The sequence below is a fragment of the Melozone crissalis genome, unplaced genomic scaffold (assembly GCF_028551555.1).
Source record: "Melozone crissalis strain CALT ecotype California unplaced genomic scaffold, PUWL_Pcris_2 ptg000156l_1, whole genome shotgun sequence".
Taxonomy (NCBI): Eukaryota; Metazoa; Chordata; class Aves; order Passeriformes; family Passerellidae; genus Melozone; species Melozone crissalis.
In genome coordinates, this window is record NW_026535927.1 from 304,847 (window position 1) to 327,166 (window position 22,320).

Genomic DNA, 22,320 nt, shown 5'->3' on the forward strand with positions numbered 1-22,320 from the left:
GAGTGGCAGAATGCACCTGCCCAGGTGAGGCTGGAGGGCTTGATATGCCAGGATCCAGTGGGTTTAGGGCTTTTTTTCAGTGGTTTTCTGTCACTTTGGGGACAGAGAATTGTCCCCTCTGTGCACTAGGTGTCAGTACCAATTCTCTCCTGCAGGAATGCACCTGGCCAGGTGGGGCTGAGGGTTTAGGATGCAGGGATCCAGTGGGTTTGGGGCTGGTTGTCACTTTTGGGACAGAAAATTGGATTTCCTTAAATTGTCCTATCCGTGCTTTATGTGTGAGTACCATCCTGCAGGATTGCACCTGGCCAGGTGGGGCTGAGGGCTTGGGATGCCAGAATCCAGTGGGTCTAGGGATATTTTTTTTGGTGGTTTTCTGTCACTTTGGGGACAGAAAATTGTCCCCTCTGAGCTTTATGTGTGAATTCCAATTCCCCAGTTTTCTCCTGCAGGAATGCACCTGGCCAGGTGGGGCTGAGGGTTTAGGATGCAGGGATCCAGTGGGTTTGGGGCTGGTTGTCACTTTTGGGACAGAAAATTGGATTTCCTTAAATTGTCCCATCTGTGCTTTATGTGAGAGTACCAGAATGCACCTGGCCAGGTGGGGCTGAGGGTTTAGGATGCAGGGATCCAGTGGGTTTTGGGGCTGGTTGTCACTTTGGGGACAGAAATTTGGATTTCCTTAAATTGTCCCATCTGTGCTTTATGTGTGAGTCCCAAAATGCACCTGGCCTGGGGCTGCAGGGATCCAGTGGTTTTGGGGCTTTTTTTTTAGTGGTTTTCTGTCACTTTGGGGACAGAAAATTGTCCCCTCTGAGCTTTATGTGTGAGTTCCAATTCCCCCCTGCAGGAATGCACCTGTACCTGCATGGCTTGGCATGCAGGGATCTGGTGGGTTTGGGGCTGGTTGTCACTTTGGGGACAGAAAATTGGATTTCCTTAAATTGTTCCCTCTGTGCTTTATGTGTGAGTAGCAGAATGCACCTGCCCAGGTGAGGCTGGAGGGCTTGATATGCCAGGATCCAGTGGGTTTAGGGCTTTTTTTCAGTGGTTTTCTGTCACTTTGGGGACAGAGAATTGTCCCCTCTGTGCACTAGGTGTCAGTACCAATTCTCTCCTGCAGGAATGCACCTGGCCAGGTGGGGCTGAGGGTTTAGGATGCAGGGATCCAGTGGGTTTGGGGCTGGTTGTCACTTTTGGGACAGAAAGTTGGATTTCCTTAAATTGTCCTATCTGTGCTTTATGTGTGAGTACCATCCTGCAGGATTGCACCTGGCCAGGTGGGGCTGAGGGCTTGGGATGCCAGAATCCAGTGGGTTTAGGGATATTTTTTTTGGTGGTTTTCTGTCACTTTGGGGACAGAAAATTGTCCCCTCTGAGCTTTATGTGTGAATTCCAATTCCCCAGTTTTCTCCTGCAGGAATGCACCTGGCCAGGTGGGGCTGAGGGTTTAGGATGCAGGGATCCAGTGGGTTTTGGGGCTGGTTGTCACTTTTGGGACAGAAAATTGGATTTCCTTAAATTGTCCCATCTGTGCTTTATGTGTGAGTACCAAAATGCACCTGGCCAGGTGGGGCTGCAGGGATCCAGTGGTTTTGGGGCTTTTTTTTTTAGTGGTTTTCTGTCACTTTGGGGACAGAAAATTGTCCCCTCTGAGCTTTATGTGTGAGTTCCAATTCCCCCCTGCAGGAATGCACCTGTACCTGCATGGCTTGGCATGCAGGGATCTGGTGGGTTTGGGGCTGGTTGTCACTTTGGGGACAGAAAATTGGATTTCCTTAAATTGTTCCCTCTGTGCTGTATGCGTGAGTAGCAGAATGCACCTGCCCAGGTGAGGCTGGAGGGCTTGATATGCCAGGATCCAGTGGGTTTAGGGCTTTTTTTAAGTGTTTTTTTGTCACTTTGGGGGCAGAAAATTGTCCCATCTGTGCTAAATGTGTGAGTTCCAATACCCCAATTTTCTCCTGAGGGAATGTACCTGGCCAGGTGCAGCTGAGGGCTTGGCACACAGGGATCCAGTGGTTTTAGGGCTTTTTTAAGTGGTTTTTTGTCACTTTGGGGACAGAAAATTTTCTTTTCTGTGCTTCACGTGTGAATACCAATTCCCCAATTTTCTCCTGTGGGAATGCACCTGGCCAGGTGAGGTTGTGGGCTTGGGATGCAGGGATCCAGTTTTAGGGCTTTAAGGTTTACTTTTAGGGTTTTAGAGTTTTTTTAAGTGGTTTTCTGTTACTTTGGGGACAGAAAATTGTCCCCTCTGTGCTTTATATGTGACTACCAATTCCCCAATTCTGTCCTGCAGGAATGCACCTGGCCAGGTGGTGCTGATGCAAATTTGGAATATGTGAGACTGAGCAAAGTGCAGTGCCTGGAATCTTTTCCCAGGAAGTTTTCAGTAAATTCCTGCTGCTAATCCTTCCTGGGATATATTTTTATTTTTAATAATCTGGGAGGATGAATTGAAAAGTAATGAAATGGGAGAGCGTTGTGAGGACCACAGTGCTAATTAATGTGCTTGAAAATCCATGGATCACTTTTCCCAGAGTTTTCTGCCCACTCTTAGCTGGATTATTCAGGAATAATACCTGGATACAAAGTGAGGTTTCTTTGGAAGAATCAAAATGCAGCAACTCCTGTCAAAGGCAATAATTCCAATTTTTTTCCTTGGTTGTTGAGGAGCTCAGCCCTGCTGCCTTCCCAATCAAGGAATGCACTTGAGGGGAGATGCAGAGCAGCAAATTCCACCCCAAACTGAGCTGGGAAGGATTTTTTCCAGGCTCATTCCCAAATGAAAATGGGAGCAGAACAGATTTTTAGGCTGTAGGAATTTAATTTTCTGAATTAACAAGGACTCAAATCAATCCCCCACCCCAGCTTGTTCAAAGTGGGGTGGCAAAAGATGCAGAAAGCTTTGAAGCTCCTTTTCCTGGTGTTTTTTTTCCTCTTGGAGTGTTCCTCATTCCTGCCTGGCTGCTGCTTCAATAAATAAACTGAGAATCAACAATAACACTCCTGAACATCTCTGGGATGCAAAACAGGCACTAAAACAAGATCACTTCTTCATTTAACAGCACCCTGAGATCAATAAAATCCTGCTGCAGGTCAGGGAAATCAGAGCAGAGGGGGGGGCAGAGCTTGGCTGGGATTGTGATTGCAGGAAAAACAAAACAAAAACCACTCTAGGTTCAGAGCCTGGGCATGGTGTCCCTGTCCCTGGGGCCTGTGAGGGACAGGGACAGGGCCTGGATGGGCAGGACAGGTCTGTGATGCCCAGGGAGGCCCCATTTCCCTGAGATCCCTGTCCTGGAGAGGAGCTGGAACCTGGCAGGGAGCGGAGTTGATGTCACCTGCACTGAGGGGTGACACAGAATCCTGGGATGGTTTGGGGTAGAAGGACCTTAAAGCTCATCCAGCCATGACAGGGACACCTTCCACTGTCCCAGGCTGCTCCAAGCCTGTCCAGCCTGGCCTTGGGCCCTGCCAGGGATCCAGGGGCAGCCACAGCTTCTCTGGGCACCCTATGCCAGGGCCTGCCCACCCTCACAGCCAGGAATTCCTCCCCAAAATTGTCGCAGACATTTTTTCACAGAAATCCTTTCTTTCAGATTTCTGCATTTTCTGGGAAGCTGAGGGCCCCAGAAGAAGAATGTAAACAATTGTTATCAGCTGCTGTGGAATGTAACAGGGACACCTTGATTGGCTCATGTTTGTATGTTTATAATTGAGGGCCAATCACAAGAGCAAGCCAGGGGACCGAGTCCCTGGGCACAACTTTGTTTTGGATTCTTTCTTTCTATTCTTAGCTTAGCAGCATCTGCAAACTTCTCTCTTTATTCTATTTAGTATAGTCATAATGTATTTTATATCATATATCAATAAATCCAGCCTTCTGATCAAGAAACAAAATTCATCGTCTCTCTCACCAGCAGCGACCCACTCAGGCGCTGTAACACCAAAATCCCACCCAATTCTCCAATTTTCCACTTTGAATCCATTCCCCCTTGTCCTGGCACTGCAGTTCTGGTACTGAGTCCCTCTCCAGCTCTCCTGGCAGGAGCTGTGAGGGCTCCACTCAACATTCCCTAATCCAGGCTAAACATTCCCAATTCTCCCAGCTTGGATCGCATCCCTCCTCTGGCAGGAGCAATTTCTTCCCCAAATCCTACCCAATTCTCCCCTTTTCCAGTTAGAATTTGTCCTGGCCCTGCAGTTCCTGGTGCTGAGTCCCTCTCCAGTTCTCCTGCAGCTCCCAGGATGCTGAGGAGGCTCCACTCAACTTTCCCTTCTCCAGGCTGAACATTCCCAGCCTGGATCCTGTCCCTTTGTGAGCCTCACATCCCTCCTCTGGCAGGAGCAATTTCTCCCCCAAATCCCACCCAATTCTCCCCTTTTCCACTTTGAATCCCTTCCCCCTTGTCCTGGCACTGCAGTTCCTGAAGCTGCTGTGAGGGCTCCACTGATCTTTCCTTCTCCAGGCTGAGCATTCCCAACTCTCCCAACCTGGATCACATCCCTCCTCTGGCAGGAGCAATTTCTCCCCCAAATCTCACCCAATTCTCCCCTTTTCCCAGTTTGAGTTCATTCCCCCTTGTCCTGCACTGCAGTTCCTGAAGCTGCTGTGAGGGCTCCACTCAACCTTTCCTTCTCCAGGCTGAACATTCCCAACTCCCCCAGCCTGGCTTCTGTCCCTTTATCAGCTTCACATCCCTCCTCTGTCAGGAGCAATTTTTTCCCAAAATCCCACCCAATTCTCCCCTTTTCCCAGTTTGAGTTCATTCCCCCTTGTCCTGCACTGCAGTTCCTGGTGCTGACAGGAGCTGTGAGGGCTCCGCTCAACCTTTCCTTCTCCAGGCTGAACATTCCCAGCCTGGCTCCTGTCCCTTTATCAGCCTCACATCCCTCTGCTCCACCAATTCCCTGTCCCCTTCTGCTGAGTTTACTTTTATCCAGGAGCCTTTCAAGTGCTGCTATTGTAGCTGGGGCCAGACCCAACCCAGAGCTGAACACATCGATTGGGATTTATTTAAACCCTGCAGAAAAGATAAAAAAAAAAAAAAAACCCTCTCACCCCTCTCCACTTGCTGTTAATTTCTGAATTTCTCGCAGATAATACCTGAGCAGAAACAGGATAATCACAACATTAAACACAGGCAACACAAGAGCCCTGCTCCTGGAATAATCATCCCACCCACGCAAACGCTGCTCCTGGGAAGGGAGGCAGGAGCTGAGCTCCATCTGCCTGTGCCAAAGATGCTCCTGTGGGTGTGGGGGATAAAGCTCTGTAGCTGTGCTGAGGTGATTAATCCCAGAGGCTGAATGAGCCTCGTTAATAGGGGGAGATACCAATGATATTTCCCTCAATCTCAGCCCTCCTGGGAGGATGCTGAGGGGAAGGCAGAGCCCTGATCCTGCTGGGATTAGTGGCACTTCTCAGGGGCCATGGGGTGTTCTGCACGTTTGGATTCTCAGGGGTGTTCAGCACGTTTGGATTCTCAAAGGCTCACAGGGTTTTCAGCCCATTTGGGGCTCCTGCTGGTGATGAGGTCTCTGCTGTTGAGATGACCCCAAGGTGTTGGAAAGTCTCTTTTTCCCCACCCTGAGACCCAAGAAGAAGTCAGGATTCCTTGGTTCTCCTTCTCAAGGCTGTTTATTTTTCCTTATCTGTCTGGCAGGTCAGGTTGTGGCGCAGTCCCTGCCCTTGGATTGGTGTTAGCTTTTTATACTAAGAACTATGTGTACTTTATTTACAATTACTTTCCAATACCTATCACCTATGTTAGACAGTGAGCTTCTACCTTAAACCAATCTAAAAGTGCCGATATCACAGTAGAAGATTGAGGCCAAGAAGAAGAAGGAGAAGGACAGATCACACCCAGATTCCTCCATCTTGCCTCTTGAACCCCCATTCTAAAAACTTTAAAATTCTACATATTCACCCTGTGATAAATTCACTATCATTCTACTCAAACTCTTGTGGCTTTTAAATCTTCACAAAGTTGGTAATTGTTTCCATGGGCTAAAATCAAAGGCTCAGGTGTTTGTGACTCCGTGCCAAGGTCTCTGTGCCCCCTGCCAGTGTCTGGAACGACCCAGGGCAGCCAGAGGAATGTTCTGGATTCCGACACTCTGTGTGCTTTTTTTCCTTTCCTAGAAACTTCTCTCAGTGCAGCAATGGAGCAGGGAACGGATGGAAAGTCATTTTCTGTGCCCCTGCAAACTGCTGCGAGGGCAGTTCAGGGGATTCAGTCACTCAGGGCTCACTTTGGCTCCTGGGAATTTGATTTGTTTGCTGATGTTTGCCTCAGCGAGCAGGGAAACGATTCCTTTGGCTGCTGGGTGATCTGATCCAACAACAGCAGGGAATTGTAATTATTGCACTGAGGGTGGTGGGGCAAGACTGAACATGGAAGGATTTTCACCAGGCTCCAAAATCTCCCAGGTTTTTGGGGTGATTCTTAATTAGTTTGGCATTTCCTTCTCCTGCAGAGTCCTTTATTTGAGGGTGGTGAATCTGAGGCCACTTTGAGGCTGTTTTTATTCTATTATTATGTATTCTATTATATTTTTATAATCATACAATATTTATATATTATTTATAATTATATAATATTTTACATTATATTATGTATTTTTATTATATCTTTATTATATTATCATATTATCAATTATGTAATATGTTGTTATTTATATTAATTATTAATTAATTAATCATTATAATTATATTTTATATTATGTTATATTATGTTGTATTATGTAATATTATGTTATGCTATACTTTATTTCAATTAATATATAATTTAATAATATTATAGTTTAATATATTATATTATTATGTCTTTATATTATCATATTGTTACTATTAATTTTATAATGCTAACAATATTTTATTACTATAATATATAATTTAATAACAGTATAATTTACCAATATATAATTAATATAAACATATAATATTTTAAATAATTATTATTTTAACTAATTTTTGTATATGATATAATTTTAATTTATTTTTCTTACTTATTTTTGCAGCCTGACAGGCACCACAGTCCCTGACCTCATTGTCAGCACCCAGCACCAGATGTGGCTCCTGTTCCAGACCGACAGTGTCAGCAACCTGCTGGGCTTCAAAGCCACCTACGAAGGTAACCCAGGCTCCTCCCTCCCAATTCCCCTTTTCCCAAAATATCAGGGACCAGCTGAGTGCAGGGACTGGGGAGAAAAGGGAGCTCCTCTAAATAAATCAAAAATCAGTGCAGGGACTGGGGAGAAAAGGGAGCTCCTCTAAATAAATCAAAAATCAGTGCAGGGACTGGGGAGAAAAGGGAGCTCCTCTAAATAAATCAAAAATCAGTGCAGGGACTGGGGAGAAAAGGGAGCTCCTCTAAATAAATCAAAAATCAGTGCAGGGACTGGGGAGAAAAGGGAGCTCCTCTAAATAAATCAAAAATCAGTGCAGGGACTGGGGAGAAAAGGGAGCTCCTCTAAATAAATCAAAAATCAGTGCAGGGACTGGGGAGAAAAGGGAGCTCCTCTAAATAAATCAAAAATCAGTGCAGGGACTGGGGAGAAAAGGGAGCTCCTCTAAATAAATCAAAAATCAGTGCAGGGACTGGGGAGAAAAGGGAGCTCCTCTAAATAAATCAAAAATCAGTGCAGGGACTGGGGAGAAAAGGGAGCTCCTCTAAATAAATCAAAAATCAGTGCAGGGACTGGGGAGAAAAGGGAGCTCCTCTAAATAAATCAAAAATCAGTGCAGGGACTGGGGAGAAAAGGGAGCTCCTCTAAATAAATCAAAAATCAGTGCAGATATTGGGGAGAAAAGGGAGCTCCTCTAAATAAATCAAAAATCAGTGCAGATATTGGGGAGAAAAGGGAGCTCCTCTAAATAAATCAAAATGGGTGCAGGGACTGGGGAGAAAAGGGAGCTCCTCTAAATAAATCAAAGCTCTGCAGGTTTGTTTCTTTTTATTTTTTTCCTTAAGAGTTTCCTTTCCCATCCAACCTGAGTGAGGGCTGTCCCATTGCCATTTCAGGTGTTTTATTGGGAAAAAAGATGGGAATTTCAGCAACAGGTTGTGCCTGTGGGAAGGGATGGAATGGGGAATCTCTGGTTCCAGCAGGTCTCTGGTATCAGCTGCTTTAAACTGGGCTGTTTCAGGTGAAATCAAGGTTAATAAAAGTTAATATTGGGATTTTTTAAAAAAATCTTCCCAGAATGCAGCAAAATGTGAGTGCTCAAGTCTGGCCTAAGCTTGTGTTTGCTGTTGTCATGGGTGTTGGCGTGTTCTGACCCCATGTTGGGGTGGAACAGGATGGGCTTTAAGGCCTCTTCCAACCCAAACCAGTCTGGGATTCCCTGAAGGAGATAAAAAAGGATCTAAAGAGGAAACTCAGCAAGGAGGGGGTGAATTAAAAGGAAAAATCCCTTCCTGCCCCTCCCTGCCACCCAAAAACAGCAGAGCAGGTGCAGCACTGGGCCTGGCTTTGCTAGGACCAGCATCGCATTAAACCCTGTCCTGAGCTTTAGGCCAGGCTTAAACACCAGGAACCTTGGCAAAAAGAGCTCAAAGCCCTTCTGTGGCTCCTGCTTTGTGACAAACTCAAGCCATTAAATTTCATTTAATTTAAATTAAATTTAATTTAATGGGAGAGCAGAGCAACAGGGATGGAAACCCCTTGGCCTCCTCAGAGACCCCAACACCAACAAAACAGTGAGGCAGGAGATGCAGAACCTAAAATAAGATAAATCCAGGGCTGGATTCCCACCTGGATAATTGGCAAAAGAGCTGCAGGAAGCAGCAGCTCATCCCAGCAAAGTTTGAAAAAAAGAAAAATAAAATCCTTATTCCTTCTGCTGAAGAACTGGAGTTTATTCCAAGCAAGAGCATAAAGGTAAATCAATTGTATCAATTCCTGTGGTAAGATGAAAAAGTTTGATGAAAAGCACAAAGGGCAGGGGAGGAAATCTCCACCTCCAGCCCTGCAGAGCTCCTAAGCCTCTTTAGCACCGTGGGGCTGAATTCCAGCTCTCCACAGCCAAAGCCTTGCTCAGCACTCCCCTGACAATAAACAGCTTTTAATCATCCCCTGCCTGCAGCAGGGGGCTCAGACCTGACTCAGCTCCTTCCCAATTCCAGCAGAAATCCAAATTAAATTAGTGTGGGAGCGCCCATAAATCTGGTTTTAATTTGAACTTCTGGCTTTCTATTAAAACAATGAGACAGTGAATTACAATTTGGCTTTGTTCTGGTTTTTGGTGGAGTTTTTTGTGATGTTTCTGTTCTTACCACAGCAATTTATAAAATTCATTTACATTTATGCTGTTGCTTGGCATAAACTCAGGTTCATCAGTAGAAGAAATAAAGGTTGAATGGGCTGGGAATTCTGCAGGAATATCCTGATGGATGTTGAAGGCACCAGCTCCAGGGCAAGGAGTTTTCCCAACAAATCACCCAATTTCATTCATTCTTGGAGGCAAAAACTAAAAGGCAACAGAAACACCCTCCTCTAAATTCCTACCTGACAGCATAAGCTTTAATTAATTAAACCAAGGTCATTTAAGTACAAAATCCTGTGTGTAAGGTAAAATCCTTTAGGCTGGAATGAGATAAAAATGGGATAATTTTCATTCATTCTTGGAGGCAGAAACTAAAATGCAACAAAAACACCCTGGTCTTGATTCCTCCATATTCTTACCTGACACCATTAGCTTTAATTAATTAATTAAGCCAAGGTCATTTAAGTACAAAATCCTGAGTGTGAGGTAAAATCCTTTGGGCTGGAATGAGATAAAAATGGGATCATTTTCATTCATTCTTGGAGGCAGAAACTAAAATGCAACAGAAACACCCTCCTCCCTAAATTCCTACCTGACACCATAAGCATTAATTAATTAAGCAAGTTCATTTAAGTACAAAACCTGTGTGTGAGGTAAAATATTTTCCTGGGTGTTTCCTGGCTGGGGATGAGATTTGTGGGGTTTCCACAGTCTCAAAAATCCTTCACCCTGTGGCTACCCCTTCCAGAAAACTGAGTTTGACTTGCTGGCAGCTCCAAAAATCCTCATTTTCCCTCAGAAAACCCCTCATTTTCCCTCAGAAAAAATCTTCATTTTCCCTCAGAACAATCTTCATTTTCCCTCAGAAAAAAAATCCTCATTTCCCCTCAGAAAAATCCTCATTTTCCTTCAGAAAAAAATCCTCATTTTCCCCTCAGAAAAATCCTTATTTTCCCCTCAGAAAAATCCTCATTTTCCCCAGAAAAATCCTCATTTTCCTTCAGAAATGATGCAGGCAAGAACAGGAATTCCCAGGGAGGAGCATCCTGGATTTGGGGAGGTGTGAGGGAGTTTTTTTTCTCATTCCTCACCCAATTTCCCACCCACCACCCTCAGCCAAACATCACAAAGAGCTCTGCAAAATTCCTGCTGCTACATTTTTCCCTCAGAAAATGCAGTTTTGACAAAAAATTTCCCCTTGTATGAATAATATTTGATGGAGAAAGCTGTGAAAGATTCATGTCAACTTGTTTCCTTTCAATAATGTCAAAACACTTGGTTTGGATGTTCTTGTTTAGTTTTGACTTTTATTATTCTAATGTGGAAGTGATTTTACTTTAAACATTCATCAGGAGGAATGTTTCAATCTTATTGAAGTAACATGTTTTGATATTTTTGAATCACTCCTTTTTTTTTTTAAATGGAACTTCTGCCCTGCTCAATATTTTATGGATTTTACTCCCTCACACAAAGAAATGCAGGAACCAGGGGATTTTTCTCAGGTCAAAAAATGGAATTGCCGAATAAATTCAATTTCCTGACCTCTGTGAGGTGATGAAACCTTCGAGCTGTGTTTGCCTGCTGCTGACAAGGAGAGGGTGGGAATTGGGAGCTCTAATTCCTCATTTTCCTCCCATTTTTAACCCACTTATTTGAGTTGGGGTCGTGCAGAGTGACAGGAAAGGGTGAGGAGGGAGGAGACCCTGCAGTGATGTCTTGATTCTCTCTCATCCAAGGGTCAAAATGCTGATTTTACCTCACTTGGCTGCATTTTTTCTGAGCTCCTGATGCCCTCAGCACATCCTGATTTTACTGATGCTGCACATTCCCAGTTCCCTTTGGAATTCCAGCTCTGGAAATTCTGCTTTTCCCCAAGCTGGAGCTGCTTGGTGCAGAATTCCTGTGATTCCCATCCCTGCAGGGCCACCAGCCCAAGCTGAGGGAAACATTTGGGGTTGGCTCTGGGGTTTTGGCATCTCTGACCCTTCTGGGAAGCTTCCGTGGCCTTCAGGAGGATGGGGCTGCCATGGCTCAGGCAGGAATTTTTTGTGTCCATTTGTGGAGTTTTGAGGCTGCCACGATGGGAATTTTTTGTGTCCATGTGTGGAATTTTGGGGCTGCCAGGATGGGGTCAGGCATAAATTTTTTGTGTTGGTGTGTGGAGTTTTGGGACTGCCAAAATTAGGAATTTTTTGTGTCCATGTATAGAAGTTTTGGGGCTGCCAGGATGGGAAGTTTTACGTCCATTCGGGGCTGCCATCATGGGAACTTTTTATGTCCATTTTTGGAGCTTTGGTGCTGCCATAATGGGAATTTTTTGTGTCCGTGTGTAGAAGTTTTGGGGCTGCCAAGATGGGAATTTTTAATATCCATTTGTGCGGGCATTTCAGGGCTGCCACAATGGGAATTTTTTATGTCGATGTGTAGAAGTTTTGGGGCTGCCAAGATGGCAATTTTTAATATCCATTTGTGCAGGCATTTCGGGGCTGCCAGGATGGGAATTTTTTGTGTTCATGTGTGGAATTTTGGGACTGCCAGGATGGGGTCAGGCAGGAACTTTTTGTGTCCGTTTGTGGAGGAGTTTCAGGGCTGCCAGGATGGGAATTTTTTGTGTCCATGTGTGGAATTTTGGGGCTGCCAAAATGGGAATTTTTATTTCCACTTGTGGAGTTTTAGGGCTGCCATCCCTGGCACTTGCTCACTGCATTTCCAGGTTCCAGGGTGTGGAAGGGAAGGGATGACAGCCAAGGGTGTTCTGAGTGGCAGCAGGGAGCATCCCCAGCCCCCAGGTCCCCATCAGACACGCTGATAAATGTTCCACATCCACTCCCTCCCATCCCAGCTCGTTGCTATTCCTTGAGTTTTCCAGCTGAATTTTCATTTCATGCTAAGCACTGTTGGCCTTGTGCGTTTTTTGAGGGGAGGAATGAACAGTTCAGTGCAGCTTTAACACCCAAAATTTTCATTTTCCATCCCTAATGTGCAAGTGCAGCTCCTAAACAGTCGGATTTGGAAAGTGTGCAGGAAGATCTGTAAATCCTGGCAATGTGCTTTCACTGAGAGGCAAAAAAACCTCAGCCTGTTTCATGAAAACTTTTAATATTAATTTATGTTAAATTATTTTGGGGATGCTTCATTAGCTAGCAGTGAGTTTTCAGCTCGAGATGCAGCAGAAGCTCCGTGACTTCTGCTCAAAATACACCTGGATGTGGAGTTGCCTGGAGCCAGAATAATAATGAGGGTGCTTGTTGTTATTCCAGCCAAATTGGGATATTAGAGGGAGTCATGCAAATCTCAGCTCCCGTGGTTTGCCTCTGTAAAGGAAGTGTCAGAAAAGAAATTTCCAATTTGGTGCAAGAAATTGGAAACGGGGAGGAAAAAGACAGCGAGACTGATCAGAGATGATGGGGATAAAAACCAGAGGAGTGTGGAGCAGATAAATAATGTGGGAACACTAAGGAAGAATGAAAGAATGAAGTTTTTGGGGCTAAAAACCAGAGGATTGGCAAAGGAGTGTGGGGCAGATAAACAATGTGGGAACACTCAGGAGGAATGAAATTTTTGGGGATATATCCAAAGGATTGGGAGTGGAAAGGAGAGTGGAGCAGGTAAATAATGTGGGGACACTAAAGAGGAATGAAGGAATGAAGTTTTTGGAGCTAAAAACCAAGAGGACTGGGAGAGGATTGAGCAGCAGATAAATAATGTGGAAATACTCAGAAAGAATGAAGTTTTTGGGGATAAATACAAAGGATTGGGAGTGGAAAGGAGAGTGGAGCAGATAAATAATGTGGGAACACTAAGGAGGAATGAAGGAATGAAGTTTTTGGAGCTAATAATGATCCAGGGCAGGGAGCCTTTTGGAAATGGGATTGAGGGGAGCAGGAGGTAACAGGAAATTGTGCCTGGGGTTTATTTGGAGTCCAAATCAGAGAGGGATTAACTCTGTGTGAATGGGAATGGGGTTTAGGAGAGAATCGGGGTTGGGATGCCACAACCTGTGGGGGCTTCACCAGCTGGGCCTCAGCCCCTTCCCCACACCCAAATTCTCTCTTCCAGCCCCTTCCCACACCCAGATTCTGTTTTCTCTCTTCCAACTCCTTCCCCACACCCAAACCCTGTGTTTTCTCTCTTCCAGCCCCTTCCCACACCCCAATCCTATGTTCTCTCTTCCAGCCTCTTCTCCACACCCAAATTTTGTGTTCTCTCTCTTCCAGCCCTTTCCTCACACCCAAATTCTTTCTTCCAACCCCTTCCCACACTCAAATCCTGTTTTCTCTCTTCCAGCCCCTTTCCCGCACCCAGATTCTCTGTTCCCTCTTCCAACACCCTGACCCTGTGTTCTTTCTCTTCCACCCTCTTCCCCACACCCAAATTCCTGTTTTCTGTCTTCCAACCCCTTCCCCACACCCAAATTCTCTGTTTTCTCTCTCCCAGCCCCTTCCCTCACCCAACCCCGTGTTGTTTTTCGTTGCAGAGATTGACCAGGGCAGCTGTGGGGACCCCGGCGTCCCCGCCTTCGGCCGCCGCGAGGGCTCCCGCTTCCGCCACGGCGACACCCTGCACTTCCAGTGCCAGCCCGCCTTCGAGCTCAAGGGCCACAAAAGCATCACCTGCCAAAAGAGCAGCCAGTGGTCTGCTCAGAAACCTGTGTGTGTTTGTAAGTGGGTCAGCAGTGCCCTGGGTGCCCTCTGAGGGGACACCGAGGTGGTGGCGCCTGCCCCGTGGCACCTTCAGCCAGCTTGGGGACAGGTTTGGGGTCTTCACTGGGCAGGGCAGGGGAGATTTGGGCTGTGCTGGGCTCCCCCTGCCTTGTCCTGAGGGAAAAAAATCAGCCCTTGGTGGTAGCACAGACAGGGCATGGCCAAGTTCCACATTTAAACGTGGAGTCTCTTTGTAGAGATGGATTTGGGCTGTGTTTGGTTCTCCCTGCCTTGTCCTGAGGGAAAAATCAGCCCCAGGTGGAGAGGACCCAGCAAATTCACAATTTAAACCTGGATTCTGTTTGTAGAGATTGATTTGGGCTGTGCTGGGTTCTCCCTGCCCTGAGAGAAAATGAAGTCCTTGGTGGCCAGCACAGACAGGACATGGCCAAATTCACAATTTAAACCTGGGGTCTCTTTGTAGAGATGGATTTGGGCTGTGGTGGGCTCTCTCTGCCTTGTCCTGAGGGAAAAATCAGCCCTTGGTGGACAGGACCCAGCAAATTCCAGATTTAAACCTGGATTCTCTTTGCAAAGAGAGATTTGGGCTGTGCTGGGCTCTCCCTTCCCTTCCCAGAGGGAAAATCAAATCCTTGGTGGCCAGCACAGACAAGACCCGGCCAAATTGACAATTTAAACATGGATTCTGTTTGCAAAGAGAGATTTGGGCTGTGCTGCCCTGCTCTGAGGGAAAATCAGTCCTTGGTGGCCTTGGCACAGAAAGGACCCAGCAAATTCCAGATTTAAACTTGAATTCTCTTTGTAGAGAGAGATTTGGGCTCTTCAGTGCTCTCTCTGCCCTGCCCTGAGGGAAAATCAAGTCCTTGGTGGCCAGCACAGACAGGACACGGCCAAATTCACAACTTAAACCTGAATTCTCTTTTTACCCCCTCATTTTTTCCCTCATGATCCGACCCTCTCCAGGCTCCCTCCTGCTGGGCCTCAGTTTTACATTTGTTGCCCCATTCTCAGCAGGTTTGGGATATTCTGCTCTCTGTGGTGACTCAGGATCACATTTTGGGGTGGAAATGGGAGTTCTGCCCAGTCCCTGTGGGGTTTCAATGCTCTCAGTGTCCTCTGTAGATATATTGAGCAATTTGCTTTATTGCCCTGACAGGACCTTCCTGCAGGAATTTTCCCCAGAGTTTTCCCTCTGTTTCCCCCAGCTGGTGATAACCTCACTCTTCTTTTTATCTCCTTTTCTGCTTTTTTTAAATCTCCTTTTCTACTTTTGTTGGCTCTGTTAAAATCTGGGCCTTGTTGGAGCAGGGGAGTGAGGCTGAACCTGAAAAAAACCAGGAAAATGCAGTTGAGGGAGGGGAGAATGCAGAGGGAGAAAGCAAAAATGTTCTTTTTAGAAGTTCAGGTGCCAAACTGGGTGGAATTCCAGTGAAAATGTGGTGTGACAGGAGCTAATCCATGAAAAAGATGGAGCTGGGGGGGAAAAAAACAGGTTTTGCAGAGGGTCTGGAGAGTTGGGAGAAAATTGGGGGTCATGGAGAAGGGGGAGAACCAGTTTGGATTCAGTGCCTTTATTTTCAAATATTTATTTAAGCTCAGAGAAATACCTGGGGAAAGGAAGCAATTCCTCTGAGTCCTCCCTTTTCCAGCTGCCATCCCTCCCTTCCTGTTTGGTTTTTTTTATTTGTAAGCAAATCAGCTGGAGGTGCTGCTGAGGAAAAAAATATTGGAGTTTTTCCTGGGAGGTGGGAAGTGTTAGACTGGTCCTGTGCTGGTTTTTCCTTTTAATTTCTTGGAATTTCAGGTGAATTTGGACAAGTTGGTGTGGTTGAGGCTGGTGCTGAGAGTTTGAAATGAGGATAAACTTGTGGTTTGTGCTCAGGGCAGCAGGACTGGGTGGTAACAGAGTAAAAAGGAGATTTTTGGTTAAAAAGGATTATTGATGTTGATCAAATCAAGCCCCATCCATGCAAAGCATGGCAGGAATCTTTCAGTTCCAATAATTCCAGTGTGATCTGTTCTCTGTGGCTCTTGGGATATTAATGGATCAAAAAAACAATGTGCAGGCAATGGGAAAAATGTGAAAAATGTCTCACAGACCCCTCCTGACCTTCACTCCTGATTTATTGTGGAGCAGGAGGGGTCACAAAATGGACAAAATGTGTTTGAATTCCAGGTGGGAAATGTTGGGAGAACATCAGATGTGAGGGGGAGAAATGAGGGAACCCTTTTGCTTCTGTGAAATTTGGATTTGGGGGGTTTGTTTCTTTGAAATTTGGGGTTTGGGGGTAGTCTCTTTGTAATTTGGGTGTTGGGGGGTTGTTCCTGTGGAATTTGGGGAGTCTGGTTGGTTTTGGGGTATCTGTGGGTGTGTTCCTCTTAAGTATGGGTGTTTGACTCTAAAATATCAGTTTCTGGGTGTCCGTTTCTTTACAATTTAGGTGTCTGAATGTTTGTTTCTGTCCAATTTGAGTGTCAGGGTATCTGTTCCTGTACTTTGTGGGTGTCTGGGTGTTTATTTCTGTACAGTTTGAGTGCCTGGGTGTTTATTTTTGTACAATTTGAGTGCCTGGGTGTTTATTTCTATACAATTTGCAAGTCTAGGTGTTTATTTCTGTACAATTTGAGTGTCTGGGATCTGTTTCTGTACAATTTTAGTGTCTGCATGGCTGTTTCTGTGCAATTGTGTGTATCTGGCTGTTTGTTCCTGTTCCATCTGGGTGTCTGTTCCTGTTCAGTGTGGGTGGGTGTCTGAGTGTTTATTTTTGTACAATTTAGGTATTTGGGTGTCTGTTTCTGTGAGATTTGGATGGTTGGGTGTCTGTTCCTGTTCAATGTGAGTGTCTGGATGTTTTTTCCCCTGTTAAATTTGGGTGTTTGAGTGTCTGTTCCTGTTAAATTTGGGTGTCTGGGAGTTTATTTCTGTACAATTCAGATGTCTAGGTGTCTATTCCTGTTCAGTTTGAGCGTGTGAGTGTTTATTTCTGTACAATTTAGATGTCTGGATGTTTGTATCTGTAGTTTGGGTGTCTTTCTGTACAGTTTGAGTGTCTGGCTTTGGGTGATGGCTGAAATTCTTCTCTCTGTCTTGCACCATCCTGCACTGTTTGAACCAACTCCATAATTTGTTTTTGGCTTTAAAAATGGCATTTCCAGGGTTGGGGGATGTGGTGTCTGTCACAGGCCTGGGCAGTTCCACACCCAGAACTTGATTTTTGGACAGAATTTGTTCCTTTTTCTCAGCAAAACAGGCTTGGGGGGACATTGGATGAACATCCCTGAACGAAAACCCTTGTGCTCTGATTTGGGGATAGAATATCCTGTGGCTGGGGAGATTATTCAGTTTATAAACAGAGAATCAGCTCCATAATTCCAGCTCTGGAGCTGCTGACACTGAGGATGGAGATGTGGTGAGGGAGAGATCCAGGGTGGGAATTGCTGTTCAAACATCCTCGTGTGGAGTAGAGAATAAAACCCCTCATTTCCTGGTTTTATTTGTCCCCAAAATTCACTGAATCAGGTTTATTTGACAGAAAGAGCAGGGCCCTGGTGCTCCTGGGGGGGTTCTGCAGTGAGAGGATCTTTGAGGGATCTTTGTTCTTCCCTTCCCTTCTCCTCCTGCTTTTCCCAAATTTTCACCCTGCATTTCCCTCTGTGTGCTTGACCCGTGCCAGGCAGTGCTGTCATTTTCCACGAGGGATAATTGTGGCACTTGGAGTGACAATAAATGTCATTGTCACCTCCTTGGGCAGAGTTCCTGCCTTGGTTCAGGTGCCCTCTGCCAGTTCTGGGAGAGTCCTTCCAGAATTTCTGCTGCAGCTTCAGTTTGTTGGGATCACACTTGGAAAATTCAGGTTTTTCTGGACCCGCCTCGTGTTTGACAGGGAATTTAATGGTGGGGGAGTAAAAGGGAGGGGAGTAAAAGGAGTGGATTTGGGCCCCAAAATTCTTGGGAATGGGAAGGGTCTGCACTGACCCCAGCAGGGTTGGGTTGGTTGGCGTCGCTCAGCAGTTTTGGGATCGTTGTGGTCATTACTGGGAAGGTTTGGGGGTAAATCTAGGAAAGTTTGGATGGATTTGGAGCAAGCACATTCATTTCTGGAAATGTTTGGGTTTGGGATTCATGTGATCGTTCCTGGGAATGTTTGAATGAAACATGTTCATTTCTGGAAATATTTGAGTAGGTTTGGGATTCATGTGATCATTCCTAGGAATGTTTGGATTTGGGGATAAATCTGAGAAAGTTTGAATGGATTTGGAGCAAACACATTCATTTCTGGACATGTTTGGGTTTGGGATTCATGTGGTCATTCCTGGTAGTGTTTGAATGGATTTGGGATTAACGTGGTTGTTCCTGGGAATGTTGGATTTGGTTTGGGAATGTTGGATTTGGTTTGGGATTCATGTGGTCATTCCTGGGAATGTTTGATTGGGTTTGGGATAAATCTGTTCATTCCTGGGAATATTTGAATGGATTTGGGATTCATATGGTCATTCCTAGGAAAGTTTAGGGATAAATCTGGGAATGTTTGGATGGATTGGGAGCCAACACATTCATTTCTGGAAATGTTTGAGTTTGGGATTCATGTGGTCATTCCTGGGAGTGTTTGATTTAATTTGGATTAATGTGGTCGTTCCTGGGAATGTCTGAATGGATTTGGGATAAATCTGTTCATTCCTGGGAATGTTGGATTGGGTTTTGGATTCATGTGGTCATTCCTGGGAGTGTTTGAATGGATTGAGGATAAACATGTTCATTTCTGGGAGTGTTTGAATGGATTTGGAACAAATCTATTCATTCCTGGCAGTGTTTGATTCCATTTGGGGATAAATCTGTTCATTTCTGGGAGGGTTTGGGTTTGGGGAGAAACGTGTTCATTCCTGGTTGGTTTTGAATGGACTGGGGACAAATGTGTTAATTCCTGGGTATGTGTGAGTGGATTTGGGATAAATGAGTGTGTTCCTGGGTTTGTTTTTTAACACATCTTCATTCCTGGGAATGTTTGGATAGATTGGGAACAGATGTGGATAAATGTATTCATTGCTAGGTATATTTAATGGATTTGGGATAAATGTGTTCGTTAACATCCCAGTTATTCCTGCCAAAAAAATCTGCCACAGGAAAGTGGTGGCTGCCCAAAAGTGTCCCCCCAGCCCCTGAGGGACAGTCCCATGCAGCATTGGCAGGGAGAGGTGAACAGCAGCACCACGAGGCTTTTTTGGGCCAAAAAAATGCCCACAAACTTCCACTTTCTTGTGGCCACTGCCAAAATTCCCAAGGGAGCTGCTGGGAGAGGAAGAGCTCTGTTGGAAATGATGGGAATTCAGGAGAGGAAGGTGCAGAAGCTTTTCAGGAGCAGATGGCTGCAGGATCCAGCCCTGTCCCAGTGGGGATCAGCAGTTCCCAGTTAAGTTTTTTAAAACTTCAGCTCCTTCCCAAAGCCAGGCCCTGCTCCTGCTGGAGTGGGTGGCAGTGAAACCTGCTCTTCTCTGCACATCTATTTTAAATTCTGTGATATTTTCCTCAAGATTTGCTTCCCAAAACCTGCCTGGTTTTCATTCTACTCCTCATACCTGCAGTCCCACCCCCAGACTGAGCTGAGTTTTGTTGCTCTGAAATGACAAAACCCTCCCGGTTAATTTTGCTCCAAACTCCTTCCCTCACCTCCCACCTGCCCTGAGGTGCCACAAGGTTTTTAGGAGGAAAAGGCACCATGAGATGCAGATTTTTATCTTTTTTTTGCCCTTGGAATAACAGATACAGAAAGAGGAAAATACAAAATGTGAAGAACTTCGCTGCCCAGCTGGAGCAGTGCCCTGAGCTTCCAGCACTGTCCTGCTTTCCCAGCCCATCACCAAGGAGGAATTTTTGGAAAAAAAATTGAAATGCAAAGCAGAAAATCCACTCCTGTCTCCCAGCTCTCTCCCAAGAGGTCTGTGGGAGCAGGATCTAAAAACTGAGAGGAAAGTCAAGAATTTTGGATTGTTTCCATGGAAACTGCAGTTGTTCCAAGGATTCCTTGCTTGGTTTTCAGCTCCTGACCCTGCTCCTGTGGTGTGACCTCACTTTGGGATCAGCCCTGGGTTCTCCTGAAGGATGAGCAGGGATGGAGGCAGGAACAGGAGGAGAGAGGTGGGATCTGGGAAGGGAGAGTAAAAGGGAAAAGAGAGGAAAGAGAAAGAGAGAAAAGAGAAAGAGAAGAGAGAAAAGAGAAAGGAAAGCAAAGGGAGAAAAGAGAAAGAGAGAAAAGAGAAGAGAGAGAAGAGAAAGAGAAGAGAGAAAAAGAGAAGCGAGAAGAGAGAAAAGAGAAAAGAAAACAGAAGAGAGAAAAGAGAAGAGAGAAGAGAAAAGAGAGAATTGCAGGAATTTCTCCTGCCTGCTCCATGTTCACATCCATATCTCTCTCCCAAAAAAAGAACCAAGGAGCTGCTCCTTCCTTGTTTCACTGCTCTAAACCAAGCAGAATCCTGGTGCTGCTTGTGATAACGTGAACAAATCCCTGTGCTGGTTCATTCATGCCGTGGTCTCGCTGCTCTGTGTCTGCTGTGATTTATTCTGTATTTAATAAAGGGATTTTTCTCATTGCCTTTGCAGTAATTGGTCAGCAATAAGGATTATTGGCAAATGTAGCAATTATCGACAAATAAAAAAAAAATTATTGACACAGGCAGCTTTGTAAACAGGCCCCTGTGCTGTGCACATAATGAAATGGCCTCTGCTGGCATTTAACAAGGGTAATGAATATTAATTGCAGCCAGGGCTGCTGATGGGCAGCTGCAGGCAGCAGGGCTGGCCTCTGTCATGTTGGGGATGGCTCCTGCTGCTCAGGGCTCTTTGGGATGCTCCAGGTGCAGCTGGGCTGTCTCCATCCTCTTCCTCCTGACAGCCTGGCCCTGCCTGTGACACGCTGTTAAACAGCTCCTGGTTTGTCCCAGTGTGCAGCTGCAGGGAGGCTGGAGGGGCAGAGCTGAAACCTCCTTCCAAGTGAGGGAAAAACTCCTTTCAAGTGAAGAAAAATCTTCCACATAGAAGAAAAACCTCCTTCCATAGTAAGGAAAAATTTCCTTCCAAGTGAGGGAAAACCTCCTTCCATAGTGATGAAAAATCTTCCACAGAGAAGGAAAACCTTCTTCCATGGTAATGAAAAATCTCCTTCCAGAGAGAGAAAAAAATCTCCTTCCACAGCAAGGAAAAACCTTATTCCATGGCAATGGAAAACCTCCATCCACAGTGAAGAAAAATCTTCCACAGAGATGGAAAACCTCCTTACATGGTAAGGAAAAATCTCCTTCCAGAGAGAGGAAAAATTTCCTTCCACAGAGAAGAAAAACCCCCTTCCAAGTGAGGGAAAAACTCCTTCCATAGTGAAGAAAAGCCTTGCACAGAGAAGAAAAATCTTCCACAGCAAGGAAAAACCTTCTTCCACAGCAATGGAAAACCTTCTTCCAAGTGAAGAAAAATCTTCTACAAAGAGGGAAAATCTCCTTCCATGGTAAGGAAAAATCTCCTTCCAGAGAGAGGAAAAATTTCATTCCACAGTGAAGAAAAATCTTCCACAGAGAAGAAAAACCTTCTTCCATAGTAAGGAAAAATCTCCTTCCACAGAGAAGGAAAACCTCCTTCCACATAAGGAAAAATCACCTTCCATAGTGAGGAAAAATCTCCTTCCAGAGAGAAGAAAAATCTCCTTTCACAGAGAGGAAAAATCTCCTTCCGCAGTGAGGGAAAACCTTGCACAGAGAAGGAGAACCTCCTTCCATGATAAGGAAAAATCTCCTTCTAGGGAGAAAAAAAATCTCCTTTTATGGCAAGGAAAACATCCTTCTACAGTGAAGAAAAATCTTCCACAGAGACCAAAAATCTCCTTCCAGAGAGAGGAAAAACTTCCTTCCACAGTGAAGAAAAATCTTCCACATAGAAGAAAACCCTCCTTCTGCAGTGAAGGAAAACCTTCCACAGAGAGGGAAAACCTCTTTCCACAGTGAGGTAAAACTTCCTTCCATAGTGAGGGAAACCTCCTTCCAAGTGAGGGAAAACCTCCTCTGCCTCACCAGATGAAGAAAATCATCATCTCACAGCCTCCGTGGTGTTGTTCATGAACCCTGTGGCTCCCTGGGCTGGATGTTCCCCTCTGGGATGTGATTCCAGCTCCCCTCTCCATCAAGGGGAGCTTTTTCCTGGCCACAGCTTGGCCCTCCAGCTCCAACTCGCATTTCTCCTCACTGATCTTATGGAAAATCAAAATCCTCGTTTACTTCCCTGCAGTGGAGACTCTTGGAGGGTTTTGTGGTTTTTTTTTTTTATCAGCTCCTCTTTAATCTGTCACTTTGTTTTATCTGGCAAAGGTTAATTTTATATTCTTCCCTCGCTCTGCTCCT

The 22,320-nt window shown here is 45.3% G+C and overlaps 1 protein-coding gene across 1 annotated transcript in view; it reads left to right on the top strand.

Annotated features, from left to right (window-relative positions):
* LOC128948757 (CUB and sushi domain-containing protein 2-like) overlaps positions 1-22,320 on the top strand; it is a 142,434-nt gene that overhangs the window by 25,072 nt on the left and 95,042 nt on the right. The window contains exons 8-9 of the mRNA XM_054293519.1: positions 7,030-7,142; positions 13,755-13,937. Coding sequence (XP_054149494.1) covers positions 7,030-7,142; positions 13,755-13,937 — 296 coding nt within the window. The remainder of the gene's footprint in view (positions 1-7,029; positions 7,143-13,754; positions 13,938-22,320) is intronic.